Source organism: Homarus americanus, unplaced genomic scaffold (assembly GCF_018991925.1).
Source record: "Homarus americanus isolate GMGI-L3 unplaced genomic scaffold, GMGI_Hamer_2.0 scaffold4060, whole genome shotgun sequence".
NCBI lineage: Eukaryota > Metazoa > Arthropoda > Malacostraca > Decapoda > Nephropidae > Homarus > Homarus americanus.
Genome location: NW_024746161.1, coordinates 5,127,512 through 5,153,543, shown reverse-complemented (window position 1 = coordinate 5,153,543; position 26,032 = coordinate 5,127,512). Strand labels below are relative to the sequence as shown.

General features: G+C 41.5%; 1 protein-coding gene across 3 annotated transcripts in view; it reads left to right on the top strand.

Annotated features, from left to right (window-relative positions):
• The first annotated feature begins 1,392 nt into the window (after positions 1–1,392).
• Positions 1,393–26,032, top strand: part of LOC121879040 (kinetochore protein NDC80 homolog) — a 103,321-nt gene continuing 78,681 nt past the window's right edge. The window contains exons 1-5 of one of the 3 annotated variants that reach the window (XM_042385524.1): positions 1,393–1,520; positions 10,385–10,479; positions 15,388–15,588; positions 19,946–20,144; positions 20,529–20,649. In XM_042385524.1, the coding sequence (XP_042241458.1) occupies positions 10,394–10,479; positions 15,388–15,588; positions 19,946–20,144; positions 20,529–20,649 (607 nt within the window). In that variant the 5' untranslated portion in view covers positions 1,393–1,520; positions 10,385–10,393. Of the gene's footprint in view, positions 1,554–10,384; positions 10,480–15,387; positions 15,589–19,942; positions 20,145–20,528; positions 20,650–26,032 lie in introns of all 3 variants that reach the window. The other 2 variants (XM_042385522.1, XM_042385523.1) reach the window with 2 other exon arrangements.

Here is a 26,032-nt window from a genome sequence, read left to right as displayed (position 1 = left end):
CAAGACTTGACCAATGCTGGAGCAGGTTCAGGTACATTCAGGAGCCGGTGCATGCCCAGTACTTGCTATCAGTGCGTAACAGAGACGTGACCGATCGCCGAAGCGGCTAACTAGCCGATCATTTGGTGAAGAGGATAAAAGAAACGGAAAAGTAACAGAGACGTGACCGATCGCCCAAGCGGCTAACGAGCCGATCAGTGGTGAAGAGGATACAAGTAAACGTAAAATAACCACACCCCTCTTGCAAGTTTCTTGAGAAAGGTTCGTAAATGAGTCATATCCAGCAATACTGAAGTCCCATTCCTCTGGGTCGGTTCTCCTGTTCTTGTACAGCAGTTCTACAACTTCTACAATATTTGGTTGGTGTACCTTCATTAGTGTTTCAAACTCCTTTCTTTTATCAAGTAACGTGTCAGTATTAGTGTACATGACATTCAAGCCAGAATTTGTTCTCGGTAACGTCTCTGCTCTTAGTAGTAACCTCCCCCCCCCCCCTTATTCACAGAAGCTGCAGCATTTGCTAAGTATACTGTATTTTGCAGGGTGTGGTTAGAAATGTAATTGTTTACTCGGCGCTCGCCTCCTCCCGGCTGGTAAGTGTCCCACTAAGCGGAGCTGGTGCCACCTTCCGGGTGGGGGTAGAGGGTGAGCTGGTGCTCCCTGGCCCTATGTCGGCACACTTGCTTCCACTACCCTCTCCCTGAATGCAACCCATGTACACCCGTCCGTGTTCCTCCTCAACTCTTACCTTCTCTTCTTCAAGCCCTGCAGGAGCTTCTTGTGCTCTTCCCTCTGCATTGCCGTGCGATCTGGGTGAATGAATACACTCTGTTGCTTTAATACTTATGTGGAAATAAAATGAAATAATTACAAAGTATAAGTGGTGTCATAATATTTTTTTTTTTTTTATGAAACTGAACCCTGGCCTGAGTTATGGGCTATGTTGAGTACCAGCCAGCCAACATTTCTTTTTGGGGGGGTTTGAGGGGAGGGGGTGGTGGTTTGTCTGTCGATTGCCCCAGGCGGCCAAGTCTTTATCCGGCACTGCAAGCAAGATATTATTGGCTTAGATAATATTATTTAAACAAGTTTTGACCCATATTTTTTATAATTCGTCTTAGCATGTTAGTCGGCAATATACAAAGTTAGCTATTTTAACAAAACTGGCATGTTGGAGAGTATACAAAGTTACCCCTAAAATAATACCAAAGAAAATAAAAAATTCAACTATGCTTAAAAATTATATTAAAATATACTTTCACCACCTATTAGCTTATTACGTTTTTATTGAATTTCATAAAATAATTATAAATATTTATTAATATTAATATAACTATAAAGTTTGCCTTCACTAGTAGTTTCATTATTTTTTTCAGCAGCAGAGAATGTCAATTCAAATTTTGTTTGTGGATAAATGACGTGACGACTGAGCGGACGACACACCTCCTGCTACTGTACTGTATGTTTAACAAAATCTGTGGGATATAGGCAATACATCTTCATAGTGAGGCCATAGAGAAGTAAGAAATACTACTATCATATATGTTAATAAGGTAATAGTGCATGGACCGTCCACCTGCTGAATGCTGTTGTTGTTTTACTGTTACTATTATTATACTACCTCTGGCACTATTGTGTTACTATTATTATACTACCTCTGGCACTATTGTGTTACTATTATTATACTACCTCTGGCACTATTGTGTTACTATTATTATACTACCTCTGGCACTATTGTGTTACTATTATTATACTACCTCTGGCACTATTGTGTTACTATTATTATACTACCTCTGGCATTATTATTACCTGATTGTCACTATTAGTTTAGTAAACAGGTGACCATACCCAACCTAAGTCAGTCACTATCTAAACCTTGCACAAAGCTTCTTACTATCATTACCCATAGTGGCGTCCCACATCAAAACACTTGCCACAAAGGCTGTATCGGTATAGTGCTACAGATTTAGTAACAATAAACAATCATTGTTTTATTGGTAATATTTAAGGTAAAATTTATCTTGTTGCCACAATACGAAATTGTAGTTGAAACTATGTTTTTCCTATGGTGTTTGATATGTTATGAACGAATTTGACTGAGATTAGCCCCCTCCCATCTCAGAATTTCGAGATTTTTTATATAAAAATCAAGGCAAAAGGTGTTCAAAACATCGAAATTCATCGGAAAAACAAAACCTGGTCAATATTTGGAAAATGACACAAGGCAACTGAATATTAAGTCATATGTGGGGAGATAGAAAAAATGGTACATTTTTGCAGGACACCCACGGATTTTTTGTTGAGCAATGTGTTTTACCAGTGTTTTGTGTTGCGGTCCGACTAATTACCCAAATGTACCCAAATGTAGCCGCAATGAAGTCAATTAATGGTCCTACATGAATAAGTCGGACTGCGAATCACTTCTCGACTAGTATTTGGTGTCACAAAGTCACAAAAAATTGGAAAACTTACTTTAATCTGAGTTAATAGATCACGTGCATGTACCGAGGGAGCGAGTAATTACCCAAATGTAGCCAAATGTAGCCGCAATGAAGTCAAATGATGGTCCTACAAGCGTAAATCGGGCTGTGAATCACTTCTCGATTATTATTTGGTGTCATAAAGTCACAAAAAATTGGTAAACTTAATTTAATCTGAGTTGTGTTGTGTTAGGTTAGGTTCATGCACTCGATCTATTAACTCAGATTTAATTAAGTTTACCAATTTTTTGTGACTTCGTGACACCAAATACCAGTCGAGAAGTGATTGGCAGTCCGATTTATTCATGTAGGACCATTATTTGACTTCATTGCGGCTACATTTGGGTAATTAGTCGGACCCTTGTGTTGTGATTTGAATGAATTTGACCATGATTTTTGTCGCAAATTAGCCGTTTTTGAGTCCCCCCTCCCATTTGGTGGACCTGATGGAAATCGGGGTTTTTGGGTGGGGGAAGCACACACAGCTAATTGGCAGCAAAATCATGGTCAAATTCCTTCTAATCACAACAAAAACATCGGAAAACACATTGGTCAACAACCAAAAAGCACCAAAACTAACTCAACTTAACAAATCTAATCTACCTAACCTGTTGTGTTACCTTAGGGTTAAGGAGATGTTGCCAGAGCAGCTGCCCCTGGAGGTTCAGTCAGCACAGAGGTTCGCCATATTCGAATTGAACGGCGGGAGGAGCCCGCGAGCGTGACCTAGAAACCCAAGTGATATTCTTGACTGACGCGGGAGATTTGACGTACAGTATTGGAAAAGGTTATATTAATGGCTATTCTATTGCCGTTATTAAACATTTGCGAGCATATTATATGGAACCAAAAATGTTTAAAATGGTCAATTACATTGATGTGACGTAATACTCTTGCGCTAATCAGAGTTCGCGGACAGTTGGAAGATGGCGTCTGTGTGAGAAGGATGTACATTGGCTGGCTGCCTTATTATTCAGCACATTTTGGACACTGAAGCAGCAGCCGTTGTCATTTTTAGGGCTCACGGTGTTTTTGTTTCATCTTTTAAGTGACAGAGATGTAATTCAGTGTCATTACCGTGTAGATCACCATTCATGGTACTGTGATAATAGACTGACACTGACGGCCACTTCCTCATTCAAGCCACATCACTATCTTCCTGTATGTCTTACTTAAAAGTTTCTTATGCACTAGGGGTTAGGTTAAGTTTTTTAGGCTCGTACATTGACTTTCCACCTTTTTTTTTCCAATATCTCAACTACTGCTCATTTACGATAGCAATGAAGTTCATATTTGTATTTAACATAATTGATTTACACTATAAAAACCTATTTTCAATATTCAGTTGCCTGGTGTTATTTTCTAAATACAAGTATTGACCCAAAACCCTGACCTAACCTAACTGGGGAGCTCCACAGTCGTGCGATGTTCTGGGTTTGTTCCACCACGTACGAAAATACATACCGGTAATAAAAATTTTTAAAAGTCTCTCTCTTAAACGTAATTTGCGGCAGAAATGTCATTGAAGAAAAGTGGTCTTAGAATTGTCAAAATTACCTATTGTAACTATAAATTTCCCTGAGATTCATGTAGTCGCAGCAAGTGAAATAATACCATATTTAAGAACAATGGTCAAGGTTAACCAGCCACATAATTAGAACTACTGTATACTATAGAAAAAAAAACGGTAATATCGCTTTTAATTGCCCAACAACTTTTTTGCTTTTATTTAGACAATTTTAAAACTTTTTTCTTCTATGATATCTTTGTCAAATTTATATATTTCAAGTATTTTAACTGATAAAATTACCAACAATACTGTATTAGTCTTTTAAAGTGGGCAGGGCTTTGAAGTAGAGGGAAAATTTGGGGTAAAAAACTAAAAATAACACTAAACAAACTTTTTAAAACCTTACCTCACATTTCCTAACTTGTAAAAATCCTAAAACTATGAAGAGTTTACCTTACTCATATTTTCGGTGTTTAGTAGGTGATGGTGGTGTTTTTGTTTTTTTTCGTATGTGTTGGAGTGTTCCGTGTTCAGATGAAGAGGGATCCATGAACTCATAAGCGATTCTTAAAATTTGTACAAGTTAGGAAATGTTTTGGAATCAGTAATTTAGACAATTTTAAGACACATTTCTTGGTAATTATTTACGACTTCACCGCCGCAGATTTTTCACAGAAAATTAATTTACTTTTACTTTTTTACTTTTATCCTCTTCGCCACTGATCGGCTTGTTAGCCGCTTGGGCGATCGGTCACGACTCTTTTCCTTTATATTCTTCACCAAAAGGTCGGCTCGCTAGCCGCCCGGGCGATCGGTCACGCGTCTCTGTCACGACTGTTGGCAAATACTGGGCATGCACTCCTGAATGTACCTGAACCCGCTCCAGTGTTGGTCAAGTCTTCTCTTGAAAGAGCTCACACTCGGTGCCGTCACAACACTTTCTGGTAGATTGTTCCAAGAGTTTACAACCCTCACTCCGAAAAAGTTTGCCCTCACGGTTTTCCGGACTTGCGGCTTCTTCAATCTTGAGCTGTGACCCCTTGTGGGGCGAGCGTCCGCCAGCTCCAAGTAAGGACACTCAACTGAGTAGTGCCCCCTGAGATGCAATCTCACTGTTATATAGTGGACACTCGTAGTTATGGCAAATGTGTTAAAAGGTTTATTTAAATGCAGTGGATATTTTGCCATGACCGGCAAAGTTCCTACTAATGTGAGTGTGCTCTGATTGGCGAATTGTCCATTACCGGCGAGCAAAATGGTAAGATATCCACTGCGTTCATTTTTTCTTGAGATATTGTTTGGTTAATATTGAGCAGTTACCACCTCCTAACTGAATATTGAGGCATATATGGGGAGATAAAGAAAAAATTAAAACTAATTTATTCTATAACTTTTCCGTCTGAAATCTAGTTACAGGTATTTTAACTTATTTTATAATATTTGGCCAATCAGCGTGAGCTGATAATAATAATAATAATAATAATAATAATTAACGGTTTATTGAAAAAGTTCTGCAGCCCGAAGGCTGAAAATATACATTGGACATAAATGACTTATTACATACATTGGTGGTTTAACAAAAGCCTTCATTAGAGAAAGGTGAAGGAACATACAGTGAACATACAGATTAATGTAGGTGTTGAACAGCAAACACGTAGTGTAGTAACTCCCTCCCAGATGGTGTTAGGAGGGACCTCACGTGGTGTAATGGTTCCCACAGATGGTGTTATGAGGGGCCTCACGTGGTGTAGTAATTCCCTCACAGATGGTGTTATGAGGGGCCTGACGTGGTGTAGTAATTCCCTCACAGATGGTGTTATGAGGGGCCTCACATGGTGTAGTAATTCCCTCACAGATGGTGTTATGAGGGGCCTCACGTGGTGTAGTAATTCCCTCACAGATGGTGTTATGAGGGGCCTCACGTGGTGTAGTAATTCCCTCACAGATGGTGTTATGAGGGGCCTCACGTGGTGTAGTGATTTCCTCACAGATGGTGTTATGAGGGGCCTCACGTGGTGTAGTAGTTCCCTCACAGATGGTGTTCTATGAGTGAGGTGTGATCCCAGGCCTTCCTATCGTAGACGGATTAACACATCGCTGGTTGTTGGGTCGGGCCGTTATCACTGGGTACCTGGGACCTCACTGTGTGAAGGTCAACTTGGGTACCACTGTTACTGTTGAGTTGTTCTCACTGACTTAAGCACTGTTCACCACTGTTCACCTCTGTTTAACACTGGTTCCATTCCTTTCCTAAATGAAATAGTAACTTCTGGCGTGAACTTGTTGATATTCCGGTGGGGAGGAGGGTTCAGGGGAGGGAGTTGGTATGGGCCAACTTAACAGTTGACCTGGCTGCTCCGAGAGGAGCGCCAGGTACGTCTTGACCCTTCGGTGGTCAAGGATGACATAGTCGTGCGCGCTAATCAGCGTGAGTGCTGATGTGACATAATACTCATGCGCTAATCAGCATTCGCGGCCAGTTGGAAGATGCCGACTGTGCGAAATGGATGTACTTTGGCTGGCTGCTGCATTAAACAGCTTATTTTGGACAATGAAGCAGCAGTCGTTGTCATTTTTAGGGCTCACGGTGATTTTGTTTCATCTGTAAGGTGTCCAAGATGTAATTCAGTGTCAGTACCATGTAGATCACCATGCATGGTACTGTGGTAAGAAACGAACACTGACAAAGACATCACTTCCTCATTCAAGTCGCGTCACTCTATCCTCCTGTATCCCTTTCTTAAGGTAAGTTTCTTACACACTAAGGGTTAGGTTAGGTTTTAGTTTTTTTGAGGTTTTTACATTGCTTGACCTTGCACTTTTTTCCCCCCCATATATCAACTATTGCTCATTTCCGATGGCAGTAAAGGTCATACTGTATTTGTATTTAACATGATGATTTACACAATAAAAACCCATTTTCAAAAGTCAATTAGGTGGTGGCAACTACCAAACATGTATCTGTTGTTTGGATGATCCATAGTAGGAAAATAGTAATGACAATGCACAGGTTAGGTAAGGTAAGGTAAGGTTCTAATAGGGTTATTATTGCGGTTTCAGCCCCAAATCAGCAATTTTGTGTTTACCATTAGTTATATGAGGCGCTTCGCATTAGAAGGGGGTGAAGCGACACCCAGGCCAAAATGCGTTTTTTGATGGATATCACTATTTTCACCCTTCCTCTACATGTTGGTGTTGGATGTAATCCTCTAGCTAGAATAGAAATATGGTTGAAAGTCCTTCAAAAATAAGGTGTGATTTCACCTCGGGCTGGGAGCTACGTATTTGGCCCTGTGCGCTCAGTCAAAGAAGGTGGCAACATCCTGTTCACAGCGCACATACCTCTTGAGGCAGCCAATCACAATGGATTTCCCCTTGCTACTTCACAGCTCCTCGGCCAATCCGCATGCCCAGATGATGCCTCCTTCTTAGTTTTGGCACGTATTATAGCATAAGGAGGTTCAGTGTACTACATTCTACTGCTATTTTTGATAACTTTTCGGCCTAACATTGACGTTATTCGTGTTCCATGGGTGTGAGAAGTGCTGTGCAATGTCTACCTGATATTAGAGCAAGACTCGGGTGAGGCCAGGCCTTCTGGTGTGGGTTCAGGAGCCCATTATATGAGAATTGTGGTGAAATTGCATTAAGAAGTGTTTAAGGAATCTTGTGGGAGAGGGGGACGGAGTACCCACCCTTGATTACACCTCCCCCCTCCTCCAGGGCTGCCGTTTGTCGGAAATTGCTTCTGTTAGTTGGATGAAAGAAAACGGATACGACGCCATCGGATTAGTAACGTGTCACTTTCCGTCAATCGTAAATTTCAAGGTTTTTTTTTTGGGGGGGTGGCTAAATGCCATATAATAATAAAGGAAGAAATTGCCCAACTACAGTGGTCCCTCAGTTAACGAGCACAATTCGTTCCAGAAGGTTGCTCGTTAACCGAAACCATTGTTTCAATGGGTTTTTGGGTAATTGGTTCTAGCTCACCGAAAATTACATACAAACTAAAAATAAATGCAGTAAAGTACACTTACTTTGAGGTGTGCATGTAGAAGGTTCCTGGTTGATGATGATGATGATGATGATGGGAATTAGAATGGGGGTGGAGGAGACGGGAGAAGAGAAGGCACCCCATGCCGCCATTTTACCCATAAAATTTTAGTTCACTTGGTGTAATCCAAGATTATTTTCTTTAAATCAACACTGCACTGCAGTATATATTATCAATATGTAGAATATATTTCAAAATGACCAATAATTTGACTGGAAACACAGAAAAAAAAGCATTTATGTTGAGTCTCAAGCAAGATGTTTATTCCTCTGAACCGGTAAACAAACTGATGCCAAGTTTGGTGTGTTGAGTGGCTGTTTGGCGCGCAAAAAACTAGTTTCCTGTACTTCAATTATGTTCAATAATTGTTAAAATGACAAAAAAATTTAATACTGTATAAAACTTTTAAAATTATTGAATAGTACAACCTTCTTACTGTATTGGCGGACTAATACTACAGCTGGTGAGCAGGCAGATGCAGGCGAAAACATGTTGGGAAAAATTCGTTAACCGAAATTTTTTCGTTAACCGAAGGGAAGAATCTTATGGAAGGTAATTCGTTAACCGAGGCTCTCGTTAACCGAGGGATCACTGTATATAAAAATAGACTGAATTTTGCACAATATGTCAATATGAGATACAAAACCTTCTTGATGGTAATGTGCACAGAAATTAAAAGGAGGTTTAACATCAATGATCCCTCTTTTAAAAATATTCTCATTTTTTAATCCCCAGAAAGCTCTAGATACAATTATTTCAAGAATGTCATTGTCAGACTTGGTTGAATTGGTACCAAGGATATTTAATGAAACCCTTCAGGAGTTAAAGGATCAGTGGCAGAGGCTATGCTGGGAGACAATAGATGACGAAACAAAAAAATGGATATTTTTAATTTTTATAAGAAAGTAATGAAAATGAAAGATGATGAGAGGAACCGTAAAAATTATGTAATTGGAAAATTTGCGTTGGGCGTCTTGGCATTACCAACGTCTAACACAGGCGCTGAAAGACTATTTAAAAAATTGAACCTTAGGCGCACCACCAGCACTCTCTCTTGTACGATTTCCAGTCATTTTAAAGTCAATTAAATACGATACTAATGTACGTACACAACGCGATCAGTTTAGGATACGATAGCCAAACACTAAGCGCTGTACTGAGTGAGTGTAACCACGTGGTGACCCAAGCCACGCCACACTTTCGCTCAGGACGGAAACGTTTCGGTATAGAAAATGCGCTCGTCATTTGAAAAAAATTTGGTCACGACTGCGGAGGTCGTATGTCCCGAAGGTCGTCAGGCCAGAGCAGGTCGTAAGTGCGTATTGACTTAAGTTGAGTCAGTCGTAAGTCGGGGACCACCTGTATATTCAATTTTTTTTAGTCATTTTAACAATTATTGAACATATTTGAAGTATAGGAAGCTTGTTTTTTGCACACCAAATACCCTGTCAACACCCCATACAGGCGTCAGTCTCTGTGCCTTTTCAGTGGAGGTAACATCTTCCTTCAGACTCTCTTCAACATACATGCTTTTTTCTGTGTTTCCAAGCACATTATTGGTCATTTTGAAATTTATTTTACATATTGACAATATATAATGCAGTGCAGTGTTGATGTAAAGAAAATAATCTTTAATTACACCAAGTGAACTAAAATTTTATGGGTGAAATGGCGCCATGGGGTGACTTCTCTTCCACCCCAGTACCTTCTCTTCTCCCTTCTCCTCCACCCCCATTCTATTTCCCATCATCATCATCCAGGAGCCTTCTACATACACACCTGAAAGTAAGTGTACTTTACTACCTTTTTGTTGACTTAAGGCAATTTTTGGTTAGCTGGAACCAATTACCCAAAAACACATTGAAACAATGGTTTCGGTTAACAAATTTTTCGGTTAACGAGCAACCTTCTAGAACGAATTGTGCTCGTTAACCGAGGGACCACTGTATTACGTGTTTAAGTAATTATTACGTACATATTTTAATTGCCTGTATGTTGGCCTGGCGAGTTAATGCTAGGTATTTACATACCTACTGTAGGTATAAAGCTAGATGTCGCATTCTGCTTTGAAAATAAAATCATCATATTTTAACAAAGTATTTTCATGATTACTTAAGAAGAAATTACAAATTTTAACTTTTTTCCTTTGAGTTTTCGTTTGTAAATCAATGTAAAAAAAGTAAACTCAAGTTTCATAAATTAGGGAATACTGTATCTATATTTCAACAAATTAGAGTGGTTATTGTTGGAAACTAACTATTTATTTGATGTGATCATTTGCTGCTGACAGAAAGAACAAGCTGTAATTTTTTCTATAATTGATTTTACTTTTCATTTCAGGCCAGTATCATGAGGAGATCTAATTTAGGAAGTGGAAGCGTTCAGCGACCAGGAGCCCTAAAACCGCGAAATGCTGACAATACTCCAAATGACAGGCATGTGTGGACTCTTGTATCGTTTGGGGGGTAAAATTAATTCGTGATGTTAAAAATGTGGTCAGTAAAATGTTTTGAATAGCGTATTTTATGGCATACTAGACGCACGGCCTTATAAGATGCACCCCCCATTTCAGCAGGGAGTATTTAGGAAAAAACTTTTGTGTGTATTTTCCTCCTGTATCCATAGTTTTCTTAAAACAATACAGTATACTGTATACAGTACCAGTAAATGTGAGGAATAAATAAATATAATACCAATAGATAAGTTTAACGCAATCACCATTTGCATATATGTACTGTACATCTGTACTCCCTGCCTGCTTACCATAGCAATGGTGATGTCACATCTGATGATTCCCTAGCAACGCTCCCCCACCAAGCCAGTTAAATCGTGTGCAAAGAAATGTGTATTCCATATGTTATGTTTTTCCTTAGGACAATTATTTCTTTTACTTTTTTCACAATATGTATGTCGGATGGTGTGTGTAGGTACATCAGTAAAAATAAATGAAGAACGTTATGTATATCTATCCAAAAATACGAGTTGAAGAACAACAGCTTGGCCCAGTAGCCTGGTTACAGAGCCGATTCTAACCTGGCTTCAATGCCGCCAGCGACGTTAACAGATGTAAATGTAAAAAGAAGGTTATCTGTAAATCTTCAGTTGTATCAGGTATTTGAAGATTGAAGAATAAATGTAGCAGGTATGACATTAATAGATTGTAATGTTTGTAAGAGTTCAGAAATGGTTACTGCTTAGCTACCTTTGAAGAGTTGGGTGTCTGCCGTATGGATGTTAATAGTCTCAGGTTATCGGCATCAGTACAATGCAGAGTAGTTATAGATTGACTTTTTATATTTGCGATAATAATTTTTTAATTAATTGAAAATAATAATGTATTTAAGTAAGCAATAACACATTTTTAATTCTGGAGTTGGTTTAGGTAGAATTTAGCCTACTGGAGACAGCAACTGGGGGATTCATTAGCTTGTGGGAGATCACAACTTCACATATAGGATGCAGGCTAGATATTGTGGTGGTCTTTTTCTACCAGTGCTTTGTATTTGATTTGTGGAAAACATGTAATTTCCCATTATGTCTAAAGAAAGAATACGTTACGTATATTAAGACCCCCTAACCTGGAAACCCCCATTAATCGTATTCCCCGCATTTAGACATCTACCCTCTCTGACCTTTGCCTCTTCCCTCCATCATTTGCTGTAAATGTTAAATTACTTTCCATTTATATAGAGTAGTGTAGTCTTAATATTAAAGAATGTACAGTACAGTACCGTATTTTACGGCATATAAGATGCACGGCCATTTTATATGCCCCCAAGTAAGCGGGTAATTGGTGCCAACGGAGTGGCGTATACTTGAGAGCTGTGGACTTGGTTTCTATAAACTAATGTGGGGGGGGATGGGTTCTGGGACCGGGACCTCTCCAGATACACACCGTGAACCCAAAACGGGTCTTTCAAAGTTACCCTCAGTTAAATATGTGTACCTTTGTTATATAAAGTGAATGATAAAACAGAAATAAGCCTTTAAATAAGAAGAATAAACATACCTAGTGGTCGTGGAGAGGCCGGCTTGAGTGACGGTTTCCAAGGCTTGGGGGTTGTGTTAAAACTCTCAAGCTCATCAGATGCAGAGGGGCCAGGCTGAACTGCAGGGGGCTTGGCAGAGGTGCAGGGGGGCGAGGCTGAGCTGCAGAGGTGACTGGCTGAGGTGCAGATGGGCTAGGGGCAGCTGTAGACTGGCCAAAAAACTGTGTGATGGTAGACTGGCGTAGCTGATTGATATGGCTTGTGTCGAGGTCTTTGTAAGGCCAGAGGATGCGGTCAATCTCCAGCGCATGTGACTCACTCTGCTAGGTGTGGGTTGGCCTCCATTAACTTTGCCTTGAGGGTCTTGGCTAATTCCAGGATCTTTGCTGCATCCTTGGGCATTAAAGCCTGTATTATTAAACATCTTCCCACTCGGATGAAGAGTCTTCTTGAAGGGATTGTTCTTTTAGGTGGTGTGGGACCAAGTAGGGTATGTCTGGTAATACTGTCCACTTCGTTGATGCATTATGGGTCGTCTTACTCGTGTGAGTTTGTTTACCTTCGTTGGCGCTAAAATTAAGAGTACTTTTCTCTCATCATGGACATTTTTTCATCACAATCATCAAGGGCAAGTCCTATATCGCACAGGGGCCAGAGCTTCAGCATATTCCATCACAATGCAAGGGGGTATTCCGTTCGGTCCATGAGCCTTACTCCCATCCAACCTGGATAACACACCGGCAACCCTGCGAGTGGAGATTATAGGAAAGTGCATAGGTAAAGTAGGGGGAGCAGGAGTAGGAGGGATAGAGAAGAAATCATCTAAGGTGGAATTAGAGGAGAATAAAGAGGTTGGCTTTGTCAGTCGTAGCCCGCTCAGTTGATGTTTGGCCATCGTTGGTGTTAGTGATCGCACTGTGTATTGACAAAATTTTCGTTTCTAATTCCCTCTAAAGTGACTGGCAAGCATAAAAGTGAGAGTTCTGGTGGTGCTCAAAAGAAAAAGAGAGTCAATTAATTTTGAGATGGAAATTAAAATAATAATGTACAGGTGCTCCCTGACTTACGACGGGGTTAGGGACCCAAATCCAGGTCGTAAGTCGGAATAGTTGTAAGTCTGACAGAGTTAAAAAAAAAAAAAAAAAAAACCTTCAATGAAATACAGTACAGTAAAAGTAATAAAAAATGAGGAATGGATACAGTGTGACTGAGCACTTAACTTTAATGTAGTCAGCTGAATGCACACGGGGCTCCCATAATTTTCTATTTACAGGATACATGGAGGCTATATTAAATGGATGAAGCAGAGGATGAGACAGGGCTGGGTGGGTCTTCAATGTCGCTTTCTTCAGACAGGTTTATGTGCTGTGGAAACGTGTTGGTTGAAGGTATTGGATTATCTTGAGGGAGTGAAGAGACAGCACTGGTGGGGCGTGAGGAGACAGCACTGGGTGACTTCTTAAAATAGATGTCCAATTTAGACTGCACAGTTTGCTTTTTCTTTTCATTACATATTTCTCTGTAGCAAGCAAGTGCATCTTGGATCATTCTGTCAACTTTGGCAAAACGCTCATAATTTTGATCCATGCCATCAAACATTTGTATCCCTTTATTAATTGTAGCAAATGCCTCTGCCATTTGCTTCACTGAAAACTTTTTGGAGGGTGCTGGTCCTTCTTCTACATTTACACTGGCTTCTTCCTCTGCATCTTTGTGTGCTTCCAGTTTGATGAGATCTTCGTTACTTAGCTCTTCATTATCTTCATTATCAATTTCTAACTGAAGCTGTTTACCTAACTCCTCTATCCTGTTATTAATATCCGAAATAACTTCATTTTTATTAAATCCTCTAAAACTGTTCACATATCTTTTCACCTGATCCCATGCTGCAATTATGTTCTTTATACATGACAAAACGTTGTACTCCTTCCAAAACTCTCCTAGCGTTTTCTCACCTTTAGTAGCAGCAACAGCGTGAGCGAAGGTCGTACGTAAATAATACTCTTTAAAGGCAGCAATAGCTCCTGGATGACAGAGGTAGTGTTAGGTGGAATGTACACTACCTTAACATCAGGGTGCATGTCGTCCAGGTGTGGTGGGTATCCCGGAGCATTATCCAAAATCAGCTAGATCTTGAATGGAGTCCGTTGTTGCAGACAATACTCCTTGGCTCGAGGAATGAAACAATTCATGAACCAATCCTCAAACATTACAATGGTCATCCAGGCTTTCTTGTTACTGCGATAAAACACTGGCAGTGTGTGCTTGCTGACATGTTTAAAATCCCTGGGTTTCTCTGAATGATAGATCATGAAGGGCTTTAGCTTGAAACCAGCAACATTCCCCCCCAACAGAAGTGTAATTCTGTCCTTGACTGCCTTGAATCCTGGCATTGTTTTCGCCTCTTTGTGAATGTATGTCCGCACAGGCATGCTCTTCCACAATATTCCAGTCTCATCCACATTGAATATTTGCTCAGGCAAATAATTCCCTTCCACAATCACATCATCTAACTCCTCCTTAGAAGCTTCGGCAGCACCAACATCAGCACTAGCTGCCTCTCCACTCACCTTAACATTGTGTAGACTGTAGCATTTTTTAAATCTAATAAACCACCCATGACATGCTGTAAAGGTTTGCTCACATTCATCTCCTGCTTGCTCCTTCAGGCTTTGGAACAGGCTTCTTGCTTTAGCCTTAAGGTTAGAAGGCTTAAGGGTACATGCTTCTGTATTTGGTCTTCTATCCATATCACCAATAATTTTTCCATATCGTGAATAGGACCTTGTCATTTCTTCAAAAATTATAGTTCCCTTTTTGGGTGTTGTTCCTTTCACTACATCACGAATACGTTCCTTGTCCTTCAGAATAGTGGATATGGTCGAGTGTGAGAAACCTAGGTCGCGTGAGATTGTTGCTACAGTTTTACCATTCTCATATTGCATTATTATCTTCATTTTCATCTCAAAAGTCTCCTTTTCTTCTGAGCACCACCAGCCCTCTCACTTGTACGCTTTCCAGTCATTATAAAGTCAATTAAATACGATAATAACGTCAGTACACAGCTCGATCAGTATAGGATACAATAGCCAAACACCAACTAAGCGCTGTACTGAGTGAGTGTAACCACGTGGTGACCCAAGCCAGCCACGTTCTCGCCCAGGACGGAAACGTTTCGGTATAGAAAATGCAACTGGAGGATTCATTAGCTTACAGGAGACAGCCATTTTTCAGACAAAAAAAGTGCACCTCATATTCATTAAAATATGGTAGTTGTTAATTATTTTTGTGCATGCAGTACTGTATATGATTTTTAGATAGCAGAAGTAACCTACTGTGTGCTGTTTTTTGCAGACGAAGTGTTGGACAACAAGGACGGAAGTCATTTCTCTCTAAAGTGTCACAGCCAGACAGTGCCAAACGAGTAAGTAGCCGACTTAAGTCAAGGAGTACAGAGGGCCTTACACGACCAACTTTTGCTTCTGGGCGTTATACTCCAACTCGCAACAATGTGCTTTCATCAAATGCATTGGCAGCACCATCCAGTGTTAGCAGGTAGGTGTTCACTACAGTAAACATATAGGCTATAAAGAACCATTGAAATTAAGATTTCTGATGATGTGGTGCAATTAAAGTAGCTATTTTTCCAGCCACAAGTTAATTCATCATTTCTTAAAAGTTTTATGATTGAAAGCCTATGGAGCAGTAAAATCAATGAGTCTTGTACATGAGCATCCTTATTATTGTTGCAATTTTCAATACAGTACAAGGGCCCCTAAATTTTGCAGATTTTTATTGCTCAGTCCTCTATTATTCCTAGATGACACCCTGGATGTACCCAGGAATGTCTGTGGGTAGTTTTAAAGTTGCCTGCATTTTTGCTGCTGGGACAGGGAGCCATTTGTTCTAGAGACAGTGATTTCCTTTACCTGTATTGTAAATAATGTGTGTGTGTGTGTCTACACACACACACACACACACACACATACATACATACATATTAGTCCCATTGGGCCAGAGGGGAACTTGAGCCACTTGGGGCAAAAAGTAGATTTTGGTCTTTACTCATACCTCATTACATCATCTTTCTGTCTGTGGCTTTTGTACTTCTCTGGATCAGAGTTTATAGGGTCCAAAATCATATAAGACTAAGGTGAATTTCCTCCCATCATGACACTGAGAAAAGCGAGGAGGTGAACGCCGGTCCAAAGTGGAACATATCTCTCCGCGCTCTTCCAGCCATTCAGCGCGAGTGTGGGGTGTGATGTCGACCAATCAGTGCCGGGGATGCCGTGACGTATCAGCAAGGAGGGACGCCCCCCCCCCTAGTCTTTTCTGCCTGCCAATTTTATCGATCACAGGTTTTGCTAATACCTCTTTTTATTGTTTTTCAACCATGTCTGGCCACAGTGACTCGAGTGATATTGACGACCCTGTTGCCCCCTGGTAGCCCTGACTCCCCAATGCTCCTGGGCCTTCTAGGGGAAGGAAAAGGGTACGTAATGTGGAGCAATGGAAAAAAATATGACTAAAGCCAAGAGGAATGCAGGTGAAATGTACGTGTCATGTGCTACAAACAAGCCCGTCCCTGCCCGTGCTATAGGACCACCATGCAATGATGGCTGCTTCACCAAAGTCACTGACGATGGTGTGAAGGCCGTTTTTATTCGTTTTGGGGCCTAGCCAATTTTAACATGCAAAATGTCTCCATACAGAAAATGGTGGTCGTTTTACCCATAAAAAGTAAACGGACCAAGGCGGAGGTGAGTGCCCGTTCACATATGAAGCTGTGCCATATCATGTATAATAATTTGAAGACCAGGGTATGCAGGGCTGGATTCTTATCTATGCATGGTGTGTCCATTAAGCGTGTGAACAATGCGGCGAACAAGATGACTTGCACCGTCGTGCCCCTTACTGATCTACGTGGCCGTCACAAACCCCACAACAAGATTATTGGCACCATTGCAGCATGTGTTAGGGAGCACATTCATCTTCTGCCTGCAATGTCCTCCCATTATAGCAGGGCAAAATCACCACATCAGCGGTACCTGGACAGCAGGCTGAGCATCACGAAACTTTACGACCCCTACATCATGTGGTTGTCTGAAAACCATCAAGGTGAAAAGCAGGTGATATTCCATTATTATGCTGACATCTTCACAAAAGAATTAACATCTCCTTTGAGCCTCCATGTACAGACACCTGTATTACCTGCTACATGTTCAACACCGCCATCCAGAACGTCGGAGATGACCAGGACCTGATTAATGAGCAAGCCACCAAGAAGGAGGAACACTCATAGACATGAAGGTGAAACCCAGGTGGCGGTGGATGATGGTGATAGTGCAGACGAATTGCTCGAGTACTGCACCTAAGAGGTGTTGGGGGGGAGGGGGGAAGCAGAAGTAACATCATTTTGATAAAGGAGATACAGTATATTATGTTATTAATAAATTCAATGTAATCTACATCTTATTAAATTTTGTTATCATTCTACTATAAATATTCCAATTAATCTAAATTGTACCATTACAGTTAATCAATGATTAGTACTGTACTGATCAGATAATGATTAGAGTATTTCCAATAATATCATCAATTTGCTGAGTTCGAAAGCTATAATTTTCATATAAAAAATTTTCTATCTTCTATGGTTCAAGAAATAATCAGTCCCAAAGTTTCCAAAATTTTAACTGCGTTTTGTGGCGTTTTTGTTGTTTGGAACTTATTCCCGTCTGGCAAGTGGCTACTCATTTATACAATCAGAAACAATTTTATTAAAAAACGTGACAGTCTGCCCTCAAGTCCGTGATTTAATAAATAAAGCACGGACTTGAGGGTAGGCCGTCACATTTTTAATAAATTTGTTTCTGATTATTTGTGAGAGGATTTTCCCATTATTATTTATTTATGTGTGTTTTGTGTGTGTGTTTCTACACACATGCATATTATGCCTGTACATTACATATACAGGGGGGGTATACAATCAGAAACAAATTGAATAATAATGTGGCAGTCTGTGCTTTAATAAATATAGCACGGACTTGAGAGTAGACTCACGTTTTTAATACAGTTAACCCTCACTTTACGCGGTCCCACATTCCGCGTTTCCACGTTTACGCTGTGCCCTGCCGGAACCCAGGATGCTCACATTCCGCGGTGCGTGTACCCCTTTACGCGGAGAGCGGCTGGCGAGCCGCGCCATTTTTGGATCCAAACCTCCCGCCATGTTGTGTAAGCGGCGCGAACATGGTGCGCACAAGGTCGCCCAGTCATCAAAACATAACCAGTTCTTCACCCGCCACCCACCACAGCCGGCCCAAGTCAGTGACAGTGATAATTATGGTGAGGATATGGACTTATATGGACTTTGGGGAGTTTGACAAAGAGGCCCTGCAAGCCTCTGTGGTGGATAGTGATACAATTGATACAAGTGACACAGGTGAGGGCCAATAATCTGCCCTCTGCCTCGGAACCAACCGCCCATCCCTGTGTGCCCAGCCATTTTTTCTACTAATGTAAGTGTTAAGAAACCTATTATTATTGATATTTCTCTTAATTATTAATTGTGTGTGCATACCATCATAAAGTTAAGATAATATTTTTACTACAACATAGTTGTGTGTCGTCAAAAAGTGGAGTTTGGGGATCGGCCCGGACTCCATTTCAATTAATCCCATATGTTATGTTATTCACTTTGCGCGTTTCTCACTTTACGCGGGACCCTCCGGGTTACATTAACCGCGTAAAGTGAGGGTTAACTGTATTTTTTTCTGATTATTTGTGAGAGTATTTTCACATTATTTGTGTGTGTGTGTAATAATACTAATTTAAATAATGATAATAATAATAATAATTAACGGTTTATTGAAAAAGTCGGCAGCCCGAAGGCTGAAACTATACATTGGACAAAAATGACTTATTACATACAAAGACATGGGGTGGGTGGGTCGTTTAACAAAAGCTTTCATTACTGAAAGGAGAAGGAACAATGATTGAACATACAAATTAGTATAGTTTACAGTTGATTGCCTAGGCTGGTCATGGAGGCACCAGGTGGTGTGGTGTTCACGTGGCATAGTAACTTGTCCTTGGATGTTGATATGAAGGACCTCACGTGGTCATGGAGACACTGGGTGGTGTGGTGTTCACGTGGTGCAGTAACTCGTCCTCGGGTATTTATATGAAGGACCTCACGTGGTCATGGGGACACAGGGTGAGGTGGTGTGGTGTGGGGTGGTGTCACAGTACCTCACTCTGCTCAGTGATGTTGTGTTATCTCATAGTCAGGTACATAGCCGGCCGGCCCTCTGTTGTTCCCATGGTGGACTGATTAACACCTCATGGTCAGAAGAGGGCAGTCAGTTCCCAGGGGTGCTAATCCCACTGGTGGGTCACGGCTCTCACTGGTACTGTCTAGTGCTGAATTTACGGGCTTAAACACTGTTCATCACTGTTCAACAATGGTTCCACTTCTTTCCGAAACGAAATTGTCACTTTTGATTATGTTAATATCCCGGTGGTGAGGATGGGTCGGGAGAGGGACTTGGGGAATGGGCCGAACATTGGCCAAGGGCAGTGCCTGAATAGGTCTCGACCCTATGGTGGTCAAGGTGTGTAGGGGTGTGTGTGTGTGAAATAATTGTCCTAAGGGCAAACACATAAAGGAAATATAAATTTCTTTGTACACAACAGGACTGTATTTAGGAGGTAACATTAGTTGTGCAAAGGAAATTAAAACAATAGCTCCAGGAAAAATAGGATGGCCAGGCACATTTGTATTAAACCTCTCAGAGGTTAATAGCCTTCAGAGAGTCTTAAGAGACTTGAGCATTAGTAATATATTTAATACTTCTTGACTATTTGGCCCTGGAAAATTTTTGATTAATTTCAACTTTTTTTCCAGTAGGACGTCCTTTGATTCAGCACGCAACTCTGGCATAGGTAGCAAAATTAGGAAGGAGACTCGACCAATTAATGATTCTGCATTCAAGAGCCAATGTATTGACAAGATTCTAGACTTCCTTCATAAGAATGGCTATGAATACCAGGTTCAACGACGGAGTCTTCTTACCCCATCTACCAAAGATTTTGCAAATATTTTTAATGTAAGTAAGCATGATCATTTATGTGTTAATGATGCTTGATTCAAACTTGGTGTAGCTAATGTAGAAATATGCAAGTGCATTAACCACCAGGTGGACTGTACAAAAGACTTGAATTATGCCCTCCAGTGTTTGTGTTTCATCCAACATGATCCTTATCACTAATGACTCCAAAACCCTATTATGGGTAAAGCAGCTATAATAAAAATACTAAATTACACTTGTCTACAGACAGGGTATCAAAAAGTCTACTATATAATTGTTATTAAGTCACTGGTACTCCTCTACTTGGCAGCAGTGGGTGACAACATGGGTGAAGTTACTGGTGGACCAGGTTGTGGCTCATCCTCAGAAACTGCTGACATTAACAAGTAAATTTTATTGCAGTTTGTGTATCGGCACTTAGATGGCTCTTATACACTGCCTAATAGAATTGAGGAAGAAATCCCAAGGCTGCTAAAGCTCCTTCATTACCCAGTTCAGATGCCCAAGTCATCATTCATTACAGGTGGGTTGTATTGAGTATTTGAATTTATTAACTCCTTAAGTCATAGGGACTTCTCTCAGCTGAATATAACACCTACAGTAAATCCGACACTACTCCTTAATGAGTTAATCAAGAATGGTTTTATTGCATTAAATGGTAAGGGTTTCTCTCATTTGAAAATAGAGTAAATGAGTAAATATTAAAATACTCTATTGTAGCTTATAAATAAAGAAAATATAATATAAAACTATAAAAAAGAAAAATGAAGAGTATAGGTGTGTGTGTGTGTGTGCAATAATTATAATAATTAACTGTTTATTGAAAAATTTCTGCAGCCCGAAGGCTGAAAATATACATTTGACAAAAATTACATATTACATTCAAAGACATGGGGTGGGTGGGTCGTTTAACAAAATCTTTCATTACTGAAAGGAGAAGGAACATGAATTGAACATACAAATTATTGTTTACAGTTGATGGCCTGGGCTGGTTTCTTGCCATATTGTGCGAGGTCCGTGATGTAGTGACTTGTCCATGGGTGTTCACATGAAGAACCTCACGTGGTCATGGAGACATTGGGTGGTGCGGTGTTCACTTGGTGCAGTGACTCGTCCTCTGGTGTTGATATGAAGGACCTCACGTGGTTTATGGAGACACCGGGTGGTGTGGGGTGGTGTCACAGTACCTCGGTCTCTGCTGGGTGGTATTGTGTTATCTTGTAGTCAGGTGTAAAGCCAACCCAATGTTGTTACCCTAGTGGACTGATTAACACCTCCTGCTTAGAAGATGGTGGTCGGTTCCCAGGGGTGCATAAACACTGTTCAACACTGCTTCTACTTCTTTCCGAAACGAAATTGTCACTTTTGACGGGATTATGTTGATATCCCGGTGGTGAGGATGGGTCGAGGAGAGGGACTTGAGGAATGGGCCGACATTGGCTAAGGGGGCCGCTGCGCAGCGGGAGCAGCACCTGATAGGTCTTGACCCTCCGGTGGTCAAGGGTGTGTGTGCGTGTTTTTTTGCACAGGGTGGTGAAATGCATGTAGTGTGGCAGCATTATGTTAGTGTTAAGGTGCAGGCATTGCTTGCTCCCTCTCACTTTCAGCTACCACCACTGGCTAGCCCTTATGGTGAACAGGGAAGCAACTTGCATAAGTCTTCCCCTGCCAGTACACAGCCTCTTCACCATCAAGACTCCTGCTGTGCCTCCTCGTGGCATTACATGGTAATTGGGAGCCTTGTTGGCCCAGGTTAGACCAGCAGGGGATCTTGGAATAACAGAGGGATGACGCATAGGCCCACTGGCATGTGGACACGTTCTGGCTCCTACCAACCATTGACCCGCTGCCTTGCGGATTAACCTTGGCAGGTATAAGGCTACGGGAGTAAATCCGAATGAAAAATCTGAGGTGGAGCCCTGCATCAGGCAGCCATGCTTACAGAGCTCCAACAAGACCCCAACTGCAGTATAGGCAGAAGAGGTGACCACCATGGGAACCCAATGACTACACTGGCAAAAGAAGGAAATGCATGATGGATAGGCTACTAAGGTGGAACATAACAAACTGGGCTATCGGCAGTCTATTGCAACTCTCCCTCTCCCCAGTTGTTGCAACACTTGCACCAATGGATTAGGAAAAGGGGAAACCAAGATGTGTGGTTGTAGCCTGCACTCCTGCCTCACCACACAAATCAACTCACGCACAGCCATCATCCAGTTCATCATAGTACCTCTCATCATCATCATAACCCCTATACCCCCCAAAAGTCCTATGGCGATGGGCGAGTGATGGTGGGAACAGGCAGTGATGACTGCTTGGAGTCTCTAGGCACATAGGCGGCACAGATAAGATGGTCGTTTATCCACTGGGTTTTAGGCAGCAGTGCAATCCGGTCCTGTCTGTGCAACTGAGCAGCCCTTTCGAGGAACCACTCTGCTCACCCCAGAGAAAAGGTGCCCTAAACATAGCCTGCCTAAAAAACCAACCTGACTGGGCAACCACACCCAGTAAGGTCATCCTTATGCGGTTGAAAACACAACCGAAATCATAGATCCAAACAAAAAGAAACTACACAACCTCTTATGGTCGCTGCATGGAATGTGAGAACCCTTCTGGATACTGGCACAAATGAGTGTCCTGAAAGAATAACTGGTATAACATCAACATAGCAGCCATCAGTGAGTCCCGTCTCCCAGATGAGGGTCAACTCAGAACAAGAGTCTGGCTATACCTTTTTCTGGAAGGGTAAGCCTGCTGCGTAGAGAAACTGCATTTATGGAGTTGGCTTTGCCGTTTGCCACCACATCCTACACAGGCTAACTGAAATCTATCACCAATACCTTGTTTGAGCAGACCGATAAGTTCAAGGGTTCATGGCAACACCCACGATCCAAACTCTGGCATCTCATTGACTACATCATTGTCAGGGAAAGAGATCGCCGAGATGTCCTCATCACCTGTGCCATGCGTGGCTCAGACCACTTCGACACTGATCATCGGCTCGTCAAAGCCAAGCTCTCACTTCACGTCGCCCCAAAACGGCGAAGGTAGCAAGCCTCCAGAAGAGGTTTTATTACTAAGGCCCGAATTCAAAATGATGATTTGAGCCTGAGTCTTGAGCTCAGGTTAGGCCTGCGAATCTCAATTCCTCAATCCGAGATTTCCTGCAGTGGATTACCCATATTCAGAACATCAACTTGAACCCAGGATCGGGTAGTCTGTTGCATTATCTTGAATTATGAACAAGGATTCGGACACTGAAATTCCAGCCAGTCATGTTTCAGTTACACCATTATGACAGCCAATCACCATTGAGAGTAATGTTTACAAGATTATGGCGGCAACTATGACTCGACTAGTTTTTACGTAGGAGGAGAAATCTCTCCTTGCGCATCAAAAGTTACTTTTATTACTATAATTACAATAAAATTATGATCAAATTATTATGATTTATGGTACAGTACTGGTACTTTCTGGCTGCTATGCTCGTTCAATAAACTGTTAATTATCATTATTATTATAATTATTATTATTATATAATCCGGGACAGATGTCAATATTCATAACCAAAGCAAGATGAATCAATGCAGGCGTAGTATCCTTGCCAGGTTCAGTGAAGTTAGGTTTTTTCTGTTCTTTTAACCCCACATTTCCCCTGATTATTAATGTTAAGAAAAGACTTTCCTTTATTAATATACATTAAAATCAAAATGCACTCAGCATTGATTCAATTATATTAATAATAACTTCCTCACTTTCGCCCGGTTAATGTAACCCGGAGGTCAGCGTAAATGAGCGTGTAAAGTGAATAACATAACATATGGGATTAGTGAAATGGAGTCGGGCGATCCCCAAACTCCACTTTTGACTGACACACAACTATGTTGCCAAAAATTTATCTTAACTTTATGATGGTATGAAAAAAACCAAATATTATAGAAGGGTTAGGTTAGGGAAGGTAAAAGTTAACATAGGAAAAATAAAGGTAAGGTTAGAAGCTAAAGTGGGTGCCAACACTACGGTAGTAGAAGAGATAAGTCGGCATACGGGGATGGAGGCTGGTTCGAGCAGAGGAGCAGATTACTGGCCCTCAGGTGAATCACCATTACTAGGTGAATCACCATCACTGTCACCAGTTGTGGGGCTTCCCTGACAAATCCTCAAAGTCCTTCACTTGTCACTATCACCTGGCTTGGGCTGGCTGTGGTGGGTTCGCGGGCGAAAAAATCTGTTATGTCTTTGCTGGCCGGCTGGCGTTGATGTTGTCGTCATACACCTTGATATCTTGACTCCATAGCCTGCCAGCGGTTATAGGAAGACTTCATAGCGGTCATAAGTCGTTATGCAGAGAAGGAAGGACTTCATCTTCTCTGCACCTCCATGGCACCCTTAATATCACTATGACTAGGGTATGTTCTTGAGACTGGCCTTCTTCATCTCTTCACTGGCCGTGTTCTTCTTCCAACATCTAGAGTAAAGGCGGAGTCACTTCCAGGATCTCTGATCACCTCCAGGATGTAAGTGGTTGGTGGTCTCGGAGAAGCCTGGAACTGTAACAGTCTCTTGCCTTCTCTGGCAAGGTCACTGCTACTGCAACATTCTGAACCTCACCAGTCACAGATTGACTCCTCCTCTCACCTGGTATTCCATGCAACACATGTCTCCATGCGTGACGAATTACATAGCAATAGACAGCTGATCCCGCGAGCTCCACCAAAGTCTAGCTTTCTTGATCATTAAATACTCTCAGAGTTGTTTAAGAGTATTTTTGCTAGTCTAACTGTTGATCCTCATCTTCTTCGCTCTTGCTACTCGGTGGTGGTGTCACTCAGGTTCATAACTCTTCCTGGTGTTGGTGTAGTCGTTCAGGAGCTGGAAATTTTTGTTGAAATGCAGCTTTCATTGCAAATCAACTCTGGTCCATCAGGCTGGATTAAAAGGCGTAGTGTTGAGAGGAAGGAAGACCACTTTTACAATGGGGTGACGATCTAACAGTAGGGCGAGTGTCCTGGTGCGTTGTCAGCAGCAACAAAAATATTAAATACGGACATTCTGTAAGCTCACAGAATTTCTTTATCGGGAACAAAACAGTCATCAAACCAGGAGAGGGACGGTGTAGAGAACATCCATGCCTTCGCGTCGCGGTCAGCCAGTGGACATTTAAGCAGTCTGTATCCATGCTCTTGTAAGCGTCAAACTGGCGGGCTGTGTGGATCACCGATAACTTGAGTTTACAGGTACGGAGGCATTGGTGAAGTAAACAGAGACGGTGATCGTTCCTTCACCATTTTCGGCCCGAATCACCACTGAAATTCTTCCTGGCAGGACTTGGAAGGTAGCTTTTTCAGAAAAGACCAGGTCGTCATGTTAATGCCTGGTCGTCACTGTACTGTCTTCCTCCGCAATCTCACGTAAAAGCGGAGGAAATTCGAGCCGCCTTACGATCAGCACTGGCTTCTTCACCACAATGTTTTATATTGATCTTATTCGAGGATCTTAAACCTCTGTAACCACCAGAGGAAGCATTAAAGGTTTGAACAGTTCCATCTTCGTGCCACTGCCATGTACAGTTCAACGTCGTGAGTGTAACAAATGGCGTGTCGACCATACATGTTCGTCGCGCCTGGCGCTGCCAAGTACCTCTAGTAATTTTTTCTGTCTTGAAAGCACCTGGTTGTGAAATACTTGATCCTTAGAAGCACCTGTAGACTGTGATCTTCATGTGCTCCTTTATCTTAGCTGAATCCTTCTTTATAATTGGATGATGAGATTCATTCACGCCATGCTGGCGGCATAAATCAACCCTGCCTTGTTCCACTTTCTCCAACTCTTGGATGATGCTATACTTCACCTCGTAGCTTAAGGAGCGTGCGTGTCTTCTCTTTGGTTTAGTGCCGCTGGGT